The sequence below is a fragment of the Podarcis cretensis genome, assembly GCF_951804945.1.
Source record: "Podarcis cretensis genome assembly, chromosome: 15".
Lineage (NCBI taxonomy): Eukaryota > Metazoa > Chordata > Lepidosauria > Squamata > Lacertidae > Podarcis > Podarcis cretensis.
This window is the reverse complement of record NC_137185.1, coordinates 17,274,746-17,286,456: the sequence shown is the minus strand read 5'-3', so window position 1 is coordinate 17,286,456 and position 11,711 is coordinate 17,274,746. Positions and strand designations below refer to the sequence as shown.

Genomic DNA, 11,711 nt, shown 5'->3' with positions numbered 1-11,711 from the left:
GGTAGGAGAAGAGAAGCAGGGAGTGGGGAGAGCCACAAAGAGGAGCTGCAGGATTGAAGAAAGTGAATTCATGGCCATATGCTTAGAGTGAAATGGCCACCGGGTGGCACATCTCTTTCCGTCAGGTGATGAGCTGCATCAGCTATGTCTGCAGGCATAGGAAACACTCAGCAGAGGCTGGAGGCAGCAAAAGAAGAAATACTTCTAGCCCTTTCTTGATTGCATTGCTGCTTTGTCTGCATCTGAAATTTACTTTAAGAAAAAAAGGCTTCATCAAAATTCACCAGTGTTTTGATGTACATTTTTCCTAATATATACATGTTTTTCTAATATACAAATTTTTGCAAAACAATTCCCACTAATATAAAGCATTTGTGTACATAGGTAAAGGTAAAGGTACCCCTGCCCATACGGGCCAGTCTTGACAGACTCTGGGGTTGTGCGCCCATCTCACTTAAGAGGCCAGGGGCCAGCGCTGTCCGGAGACACTTCCGGGTCACGTGGCCAGCGTGACATTGCTGCTCTGGCGAGCCAGAGCCGCACACGGAAACGCCGTTTACCTTCTCGCTGGTAAGCGGTCCCTATTTATCTACTTGCACCCGGGGGTGCTTTCGAACTGCTAGGTTGGCAGGCGCTGGGACCGAGCAGCGGGAGCGCACCCCGCCGCGGGGATTCGAACCGCCGACCTTTCGATCGGCAAGCCCTAGGCGCTGAGGCTTTTACCCACAGCGCCACCCGCGTCCCATTTGTGTACATAATTTTCAGTAATATATAGCTGCACACACCACTCCAGTCTTCAAGGGGGTGAAATTCCAGGGGCTCCAGGATTATCCAGGATTCACGTTTTCTTCGGAATGAGGCTGTGGTGTCTTACTGATACCTGGTTTATTTACACATGTATGCAACCTGAGCCTGCGATGGAAGCATTTACACCCCTAAAGGGTCTTGTCCCCCCACCCCTAGCCACAGCTGTGGATTCAAACAGAAATCAAACATTACTCTGTCTCTCTCTTTTCCCAGCTTGCTGCTTTGCTTCTTATGGGTATCACTTCAAACTCTCCAGCCTTTTGCCTTTCTAACTACCCGTGAGTTGAAGGAGGGGGCTTCACTCATTCACCATCTTGCACAGAGCCACTTCCTTTGTTCCCCTTACTGGCCCATCACCTCACCAGGAAGCTAGCTTGGCTGTTCCAGGAATCAGAAGAGGATCCAGGTTTTCAGCCTAACGCTGAAAACCCTAAACTCATAACTATGCATTGTGTGCACATTTACCCCCATATATATGCATTTTGCACACATTGCTTGGCTGGAGAACTGCACTGAAGAATTCAAAGGAGCATGGATTTCAGATAATATCTTGTTTGGGGAAATACGAATTAGGCAGGTCCAGCTTTAAACGTGAATTGAATCGAATCTCTTTCCCGTCGTTTGCTAAGTCCCAGCATTGGAGCCTCAACGCCTGATCTATGGCTAACATCACAAACTAAAGGAGACAAAATGTCAGCAAACTGAAGAGTGCATTCCAAAAGTGTGTGCTTGTGAGGATGCTTCCCATAGCAACCCACAGGGTCCAAGCCCTGGGGTATGTTAGAAAAGGACCCCTTTCCCTAGATCTGGAGGTCCTGGGATTCCTGGCAGTGCAAGCCCTTTGCACGAGGGCAGGGGAGATGAAACTAAATGTTAAGCTTTGCTTGAGGATGTTTCTTCCGTTCTGTTTCCTTGTATCTGTATGGCACAACCTTGCGATAATTGCTGGAGCAAGCAATTTTAGCACAAGACACGTCACACTTAAAATTACTGTTATTGCACAGCATGCAAAGAAAGGGCAAGCATCATTTTGAGCAACCGTTCTGCTGAACAACCTTTAGAAAGAGGGGAGGAGAGACTTAGCTGTGGCTCCTCCATCGCAGGGGGTTGGACTAGACAACCCCTTTTGACGCTATAATTCTATGATTCTATTAACCTGAAATGAGAAATGACTGATGCCTTCCCTTGTTGCAGTGGAGGGGAATACAGTGGTACCTCAGGTTAAGTACTTAATTCGTTCCGGAGATCCATTCTTAACCTGAAACTGTTCTTAACCTGAAGCACCACTGTATCTAATGGGGCCTCCCGCTGCTACCGCGCCGCCAGAGCACGATTTCTGTTCTCATCCTGAAGCAAAGTTCTTAACCTGAAGCACTATATCTGGGTTAGCGACTCTGTAACCTGAAGCATATGTAACCTGAAGCGTATGTAACCCGAGGAACCACAGTATCTGCAAACTCCCCATCTAATGTTCCCTGTTACAGGAGGAAGTTCTTGTGCAGGGAGAAGTCTCGGCTGGCCCCTTTCCCAACCAGCTCGCATTCCACTCCAGTGGCATCAGGCCTGACGGAATTGTTTAAGGTGGTTAAGGGTACAATATACGTTTTAATATTTCCTTCCCGTTTCCCTCCTTTGCTAATGCGAAAACGAGGAGGCGTTAAGGCAGGAAAAGCCCTCGCATTTACAAAAGTCTACAAAAGCCAGGGAGTTCATTGTCAAAAGTGTGTGCACAGTGGGTGGAGTAATTCCTCGGTGCATAAATATTAGGCTACAAGCCCGCTGAGCCTCATATTTGGTTCTTTGATGGTGGATGCCTCTGGGGGGAAAATGTGGGTTATTACAGGCATATTCATGTGATCAGCTGGCCCAGGGTAACTGCGAGAGGAGGGGGAGTGCCCAGGCTTTGCAAGCTGAAGGTCTCAGGTTCAATCCTTGGCACATCCAGGTAGGCCTGGCAGTCTCCAGTCCGAAAGAATGGAGAGCACCTGGCAGTCACTGCAGACATGAGCTCAATGAACCAATAGCTTCTTATATTTTCATGTAATCTCTGGACATGGTTTTTCAGCAGAGGTGGGATGGCCATCTGTCATGGATGCTTTAGTTGAGATTCCTGCATTGCGGGGGGATGGACTGGATGACCTTGAGGGTCCCTTCCAACTCCACAATTCTATGATTCTATGCCCAATGCAGTTTGCTTTCTGCGGGGCTGCCCAGAGGCTGCAGTTTCTGCAAAAGGGAACATCTGTGCAAGATCACACTTGACAGGTTCTCAAAGATCGATTCCAGCTTCCCATTTGTCGCTGGCAGTGGCGTAGCGTGGGTTGTCAGCACCCGGGGCAAGGCAAGTAATTTGCGCCCCCTAACCCGTGGATTTGCGCCCCCTAACCCTAACCCCCAGATCTTGCGCCAGGTGCGCCCGGCCCCCCCTGCACCCCCCACGCTACGCCACTGGTCGCTGGGCCTAATTCAAGGTAGGGGAAGATATGTCTGTTTGGGCGCTCTCCAGTTCTCGTTTTATCCATCTTAAATCTAGCTCTCCAGATACCTGCGGAAACCTATATGGAAAAATCCTCTTGAAAATTCTTCCAGCATTTCAGTGCAGATTTCACCTAATAAACACAGCTTTGTATGAGAGTTTGACTGAAGGACACATTCTTGCAGGCCATTTCTCCTAATGCATTTTATATGTTCTTTTCACTAATGGATTCATTTTTACGCATTCTTTTACCAATACCCATCAACTGTACTGCTTTGAGTGGTACATCCCAGAATTACAGAAGCCATCCTGGCTTCTGATTGGAACCCGGGACGTCTCATTTTGGCTCCGGTGAGAGCACATCCTGATTTCCAACTGAGGCATGTTGGAGGGTAAAGGTAAAGGGACCCCTGACCATTAGATCCAGTCGTGGCTGACTCTGGGGTTGTGGCACTCATCTCGCTTTACTGGCCGAGGGAGCCGGTGTACAGCTTCCGGGTCATGTGGCCAGCATGACAAAGCCGCTTCTGGCGAACCAGAGCAGCGCACGGAAATGCCGTTTACCTTCCCGCTTATTTATCTACTTGTACTTTGACGTGCTTTTGAACTGCTAGGTTGGCAGAGCAGGGACCGAGCAACAGGAGCTCACCCCGTCGTGGGGATTCGAACCACCAACCTTCTGATTGGCAAGCCCTAGGCTCTGTGGTTTAACCCACAGCGCCACCCACATCCACTGTCAGAGGGTATTCTTTACCTAATACATGCATGCTTTATAAACAGGGTTTTGCACTGCAAAATTCAGGTAAGTGCAAATTTCAAAGACTGGCTGTGTTTCACTTCTCATATCCTTCAGAACGCGCTGCTTTCACGGATTAACCTTTAAGTGCAAAGCAAGTCAAAATTCACTCCCATCCAGAATGGTAACCTGTAAGCAGGGAATCTATACCAGTTGCTGGAAACCACAGGAAGGGAGAGGGTTCTTGTGCTTGGATCCTGCTTGTGGGTTTCCAACAGGCATCTGGAATGGCCACTGTGAAGACAGGATGCTGGACTTCATAGGCCATGGGCCTGATCCAGCAGGTCCTTCTTGCGTTCTTATGTTCAAGGTCTTAAGGCAGGCATGGCCAAACCTGGCCCTCCGGCTGTTTTGGGACTACAACTCCCATCATCCCTAGCTAACAGGACCAGTGGTCAGGGATGATGGGAATTGTAGTCTCAAAATGGCTGGAGGGCCTAGTTTGGCCATGCCTGGTCTTAAGGCCTTGGATGTGGGCCTCTGAAAGAGTTCCTCTCCCCTTATCATCCTTTCCAGGCTGTGAGGTCATAGAATTGTAGAGCTGGAAAGGTCATCTTGTCCAATGCCTTACAATGCAGGAATCATAGCTGTGAAGGATCTCTTGGTGGTGCTGAATGAAATCCATGACTTGGCAGTGGGCCCTCTTCCCAGGCCTGGGACCTCTTCTCCCCCTTGAGTTTCAGCTTATGACTGCTGAGGCTGCCTTTCCGTGTCAGTTGAATGTTTTCCTCTTCCACCAGATTTTCTGTGAGTCTTGGAAGGCTTTCTCCCTGCCTTGCAGGCCCTTTCCCACCTGGCCTGGGAGGGCAGGGGCTTCGACTGACTCCAACTGCAAAGGCTGAGACTGCCGAAGAGGCCAGAGACCATCTTGGCTGTCTCTTAGCGCAGACACAGGTCATTGAGCCTGAGCTTCCACAGCCACCACCAGCCATGAACCCCCATTGGCAGGAACTGGCAGCAGATATGTTCTGCACTTATGGTAATATTTCATTCTCTTGTTTAATTATGCTGTTTTGAATGTGCATTTTATATTTGACTTCCTTTAGTAATGTTTTCTTTTAAATCGTTTATGATAATTTTGTTGCTGTTAACTTTGCTGCGTTAAATGTGCATTCTGGAATGTCATACTTCCATACTTCTATTTTCGTTTCCTGTTAGTTATGTTTCTTTGAATGTATACTTTAAACTTGACTTTCTTCAGTAATGTTTTGCACTGGATTGTTGTATTTGATGTTTTAATGTAAACCTCTTTGAGAGTTTTTCTTAAAAATATAAAGTCGTATAGAAATTAATAATAACAACTGCTGCTGCTTCCCTATACAGGGTTGCCTTCAGATGTCTTCTAAATTTTGTAAAGTTACTTAACTCCTTGGCTCAGGAGTTGGATAATTCCATACCCTCCAACATTTCTCCAAAGAAAATAGGGACATCCTAAGGAAAAGATTGGGATGCAGGTGGCGCTGTGGGTTAAAGCCTCAGCGCCTAGGACTTGCCGATCGAAAGGTCGGCGGTTCGAATCCCTGCGGCGGGGTGCGCTCCCGCTGCTCGGTCCCAGCGCCTGCCAACCTAGCAGTTCGAAAGCACCCCCGGGTGCAAGTAGATAAATAGGGACCGCTTACCAGCGGGAAGGTAAACGGCGTTTCCGTGTGCGGCTCTGGCTTGCCAGAGCAGCGATGTCACGCTGGCCACGTGACCCGGAAGTGTCTCCGGACAGCGCTGGCCCCTGGCCTCTTAAGTGAGATGGGCGCACAACCCCAGAGTCTGTCAAGACTGGTCCGTACGGGCAGGGGTATCTTTACCTTTACCTTTAAGGAAAAGATGGGACGCAGGTGGTGCTGTGGGTTAAACCACAGAGCCTAGGACTTGCCAATTAGAAGGTCGGCGGTTCGAATCCCTGCGACGGGGTGAGCTCCCGTTGCTCGGTCCCTGCTCCTGCCAACCTAGCAGCCCAAAAGCACATCAAAGTGCAAGTAGATACATAGGTACCACTCCGGCGGGAAGGTAAACGGCGTTTCCGTGTGCTGTTCTGGTTCGCCAGAAGCGGCTTAGTCATGCTGGCCACATGCCCTGGAAGCTGTACATCGGCTCCCTCGGCCAATAAAGCAAGATGAGCGCCGCAACCCCAGAGTCAGTTACGACTGGATCTAATGGTCAGGGGTCCCTTTACCTTTTTAAGGAAAAGTGGGACATTTCAAGATCAAATCAGAAACCGGCTTCTCTAAATCTGGGACTGTCCCTGGAAAATAGGGACACTTGGAGGGTCTGCACCCACTCACATACCCCTCTCTATCCACCATCCAGGCAAACAAGGTGTATGATCAGAGATCAAGCATCTGTTCCAGGAAAATCCAAAATATGGGTTGCCATGTTTTAAAAAGTGAAAATCTGGACACAAAAGAGTCCAAAGTCTCAAAAAAGAAGTTTTTGAGTGTTTTTTTAAATGAAATTCACTGAAATCTACACTTCCAGCATGGGTTGCCATATCCCTGGAGTTTCCTGGAAATTTCAGTAATTTCCGTACGGACACTGTTTCCCGATGGCTGAATCCCAGCTATGTCCAGGAAATTCTGGACGTAGGACAACCCTAAATAGGAGCAGTGAGGGATGTTGCCTGGTGAGAGTCCCAAAGGTCAGGCAGGGTGCCTTGGAGGGCCACACAAGGTCCCCTTTCCCCACTCTCAAGGCAAAGACCCTCCCCTTCAAAAAGTCAGCCAAGGACACAAACACACACACACACATTTTGGCTCTACGACTTATCTGTTTGAAGGGATCATCCTGACATGGTTAGAGCCCTGCAGCTTATACAGTATGCATGAATGGTCAAGAAACACCACCATACAGGGCCAGATTTAGGTTTGATGAGGCCCTAAGATACTGAAGGTAATGGGGCCCTTTACATGTCCAGCTGTCCTTTGTCAGCAACAAATTGTTGCTGTTTTTTTGTGTTAAATATATGGTAATTTATGGACCTAATAGGTATCTAAAGCCATTTGCGCATAACAAATAGGAGCATACACGACACAAAACACTGTTGTTGTATGTAGGTTTTATTTTATTTGTTTTTTATCTTATATTTTGGAAACCTACATCCAGTTGTTGTTTTTTTCTTTTAATTTTTTGGGGGGCACCCAAGAGAGTGGGGCCCTAAGCTATAGCTTGTTTAGCTTATACGTAAATCTAGCACTGCCACCATATATACATATATATCTGAACAAATCCTCAATCAGAGAAAGAACCATTTATTTTATCACTTTTAAAACATCATAATTCATCATCCTCATACAACAGTCTTTAGCTTAACACGTTTGTTTTTAGAAAAACAAAAGGCTCCAAAGGTTACTTGCAAAGTTATATATATATTTCTATATATTTAATACCCAAAAATACACTGCATATATAAACTAGAAAATACATCTTTCAGGAATGTTTCATTTTGCAAAATAGGACTAACCCACATTCCAAAGAGTACAAACATGGAGAAAGATTAGCTTGACCTCTTGTTTTTGTTCAGCAAAGAAATAGCATCAGTGCTTGGGTTGTATCCAACCAGCGTCTCCTCAAGAGTAGATGCATTGGAATTAACAAAACTAAGCTAGCCATGTGTGTTTATTTCAATGGGTCTACTCTGAGCAGGACTAGCATGGGATACTGCCCATTGTCATGTAAGCTTTTCTAGATTGTGCTTGGGATGGTACATGCAAATTGGAGGTGTCAGTCTTGTGGCTGGGGGAAGACTTACAACCAAATTTCTGCCAATTTCATTCAGATCATGATAGCCCAAGGTTGGGTGGACCTGTGGCCCTCAAGATGCTGTTGTTGGATCCCCCAATCTCCAACAGCCAGCATGACCAATGGTCAGGGATGGTGGGAATAGTAGTTCAGCAGAAACCGGACATCTACTAGAGGTTCCCCATCCTTGAAATGGATTTTTATGGCCTTTTGCCCCTGTGGTTTTTCAGGTAAGATCTTCTGGGAACCTTTTCTACACTGACTTGTCTTCTGAGGAAACCCTGGCACACCTGCCATGGGACTCGGGTCTTGTGGAGGGTCCTGAGAAGGCTTCTGGGGAGCACTCTCAGATCTCTGAGGCCCTACCTTTGTCCTTCTTGGGACGCACCCAAGAGAACACTCTTGTTGGTGTGGATTTTATGAAGCGGCTGCTTGTGAAGGGCAAACTGGCGGCAGTGGTGGGTTTTTTTTGGAAAGCATGTCCATCGTTAGGAACACAGGGAGTTGCCTTATGCCAGGTCCAGCCATTAGTGGAAGAAGTGCAGGGAGCCACTCAGCAGAAGGAGCAAGAGGACTGACTCCAAGACACAGCAGGACTGGCTTACTAGGCACAAGAGTCTGAAATGGGCGGCCCTTGTTCCCAAAGTGGAAACCAATATGGTGCCCTCACGCTGCCATAGGACTCCAGCTCCCATCATCATGGCTGATGGCAAGGGATGATGGGAGTCCCAACAACCTCCAGAGTGGGCGCCACAGTAGCTGCTCCTGTTTTGCTACCTAAAGAGGCCCTTTGCACAACACAGGAATAAGATGGATAGCTCAGCTGGTTAGAGCGTGGTGCTGATAACACCAAGGTTGCAGATTCGATCCTTGTATGGGGCAGCTGCATATTCCTGCATTGGAGGGGCTTGGACTATCATCCTCAAGGTCCCTTCCAACTCTATGATTCTATGAAATATTTCTGTGAATCTGGAGCTTTGGGGGCAGGGGAACCCCCAAAGCCAAAAATGGTTTCTGCTGTGTGACGTAATCGTCAGAGTTATTGCATCCATTCTGGCAGCTAACAAATCAACCCAGAAGAGTTTTAGTGCCTGTAGAAAAAGAACCTTGCTCTCCTCTCATGGAACCCAACCCTATTTAATCATCATTGTTACATATTCACGGCTTGAATCAAAATACCAGGTGACAGGCATTAATCAGAAATAAACTCAAATGTGAGCTAAAGTGGTATTTTAATTACCCAGAATGCCTTAAGACATATCTACACTATGAACTGAAAGTGCTTGAAATGGGCATTTTCTCCCTTCAGGAAACTCTGGGGACTGTGGTTCTGTGAGGTGATTTAGGGCTTCAAACATACAGTTGTACCTCGGTTGTCCAACTTAATCCGTTCCAGCAGTCTGTTCAACTCCTGGAACTGTTCGACAACCAAGGCGTGGCTTCCGATTGGCTGCAGGAGCTTCCTGCACTCAACTGGAAGCAGTGGAAGCCGTGTCAGACGTTCAAGCTTCCGAAAAGCGTTCACAAACTGAAACACTTGCTTCTGGGTTTGTGGCGTTTGGGAACCAAAATGTCCGATTACCAAGGCGTTCAAGAACCAAGGTACGACTGTACTCCTGTTCCTCTCATCAGACTTCATTTCCCAGGATTCTCTGGGGGCAGCCATGGCAGTTAAAATGGCATAAAACCAATGTAAGTTTGTAGTATAGATGCAGCCCTAGTTTCCGGATATAACCATTGTGCTTTTCAAGACCACGGGCTTGTTTTTCCACAGAAACATTGCATACATTTTCCTTTTTTAAAAGTTTATTTTTTTTAGCAAAAAAAGTTACAAAGCTGCACCCCAAATGTACAGATTGAAAAGATGTACAAATTACATTTTTAAAAACAACAACAACAATGGATTTGATAGTAAAAAACAACAACTGCATTTGTGACCGAGGTCAACTCGTTTTAGTTTTCATCTTTCTTTTTTTAATACTGTGAGATATAGGTAAAAACATAACTCTGCATAATTTATACAGTAAGTTGCCTTCTGACTTGGTTGACCCTCTGAGTAGCGGCCTGACAAACGCACAGCGCTCGTGAATCAGTTATGCTATCGCAGCCCCTGAAACCCTGGCCAAGCTTGGGAGCTGCTGTCATTTAAATTAGTTCCATTTTGCATTCATAAGACTACCTGCCCATGATCCACTATAACTTCTTCTTTTTCCCTTGGTCTCAGATGCTTCTGGAGATATTAACAAAACTGATACAACAACAATGCACATTCTCAAAAGGTCCTTTCAATGCCCTTGTCTTAAAATATACATATTTATTTATAGGAATATATATATTTATTAATTTTTTTTTCTCTCTCTCTTTTTTCCAGTTGGGTGAAAAGCAAAAAGCCACAATTGGCTTCATAGCTAAGATTCCAGTTGGGTGTCTCCAAACAAAGTCCTATAATATAGGAGCTTGCTTCTGCTTCCGCCCCCAAACCGGAAAACAAAACAAAACAAAAAACTGGTCATCGCCATTAGTCTGGAACAAACAAACATTTATCTTCTAAGACTTAGAGGTCTTGGTCTTTTCCTTCCCCAAACAAAAAACAAACAAAAAAAGCGCCTTGGACTTTACAATGCTTTGTCTAAGATCTGAAGTGATAACCACTGCAAATTCTGAAACGCATTCCACTTGGCTCTAGAGAGGATATAAGGCTTAGAACCAAAAAAACCGCGTAATACTGGCCCACCGGAGAATCCACCTGCCTGTCCAAGACAGAGTTACAAGAAAGAAAAAGTTGACTCCAATAATAATTATAATAATTATAATAATTATAATATCCAGTTTTTCAGCTTTCTTCCCAAAGGAAAGGCACATGTCCAACAGCAACAAGAAAAGAAATGTCCAGAGATATCCACGGATGGAAAAAGAACAGCTCGTCACATGAAGAAAGGCTCCTAGTAGTAGCTGCCCAGGTGCGATGGCATATGGGAGTTGGCATGGCGGGGCACGTTTGGGTTGGGGTAGATGCTTCCTGCCGGGGAAGTCCAATAGGGCGACGCGGCGCCAAAGAAACTGGAGGAAGTGACGGGCATGGAGGAAGGGTGTGGAGGCACAAAGTTCACCTTCTGCTGATGCGCGTGGTACGAAGGCACGTAGGAGAGATCCGAAGGGTATTTGTACATGGAGGACTCAGTGGGGTGAGGCTGGAGCGCCTGGGCGATGCCGTGAAAGTCAAACTTGTAGGCATACCTCTTGCCGTGCACCTTGGTCATAATGTTCTTGTCGTAATAGTAGCGCAGGGCCCGGCTCAGTTTGTCGTAGTTCATGTTGGGCTTGCTCTTGCGCTCGCCCCAGCGCTTGGCCACCTCGTCGGGGTCGGTCATCTTGAACTCCCCGTTGGTGCCTTCCCATGTGATGCAGCTGGCATTGGAGCTGTCAGACAGCAGCTCCAGGAGGAACTGCCAGAGCTGGATCTGACCGCTCCCTGCAAGAGAAGAGGCCACAAAACGCCCAGTTACCAGGAGGTACAATGCCCCAAAGCCAAGGGCCCGGGAATATCAACTGCCAAGTGATAATTGATCAATGCCAAAGTGACGCAGTGGTTAGAATGCCAGACTGGGACCGGGGAAAGACCAAGGTTCTTTTTTAATATATAAAAAAATATTTATTTGGTTTTTCAAATTAAAATTTTATAGAGATATATCAAACATATATCATGAAAACAAGATTCCAGGGAATCTCCTGGACTTCCATCCTCCCCTTTGTAGGTCCTGTTATTAATCATTTCCTTCTGCATCTTTTATGATAATCCAAATCTTTTACATCTCCATTGTGTCCAGAATTCACCCTTAAACTACAAGTGATATTTCAATACTACTAACGATTTACAATGGTCTTTAAGATCAGTTATAATTT

The 11,711-nt window shown here is 46.4% G+C and overlaps 1 protein-coding gene across 4 annotated transcripts in view; it reads right to left on the bottom strand.

The window, feature by feature from the left end:
• Window positions 1-7,667: 7,667 nt before the first annotated feature.
• FLI1 (Fli-1 proto-oncogene, ETS transcription factor) overlaps window positions 7,668-11,711 on the bottom strand; it is a 121,204-nt gene continuing 117,160 nt past the window's right edge. For all 4 annotated transcript variants that reach the window (XM_079954557.1, XM_079954558.1, XM_079954559.1 and 1 more), the window contains one exon: window positions 7,668-11,280. In XM_079954557.1, coding sequence (XP_079810683.1) covers window positions 10,751-11,280 — 530 coding nt within the window. In that variant the 3' untranslated portion in view covers window positions 7,668-10,750. The remainder of the gene's footprint in view (window positions 11,281-11,711) is intronic.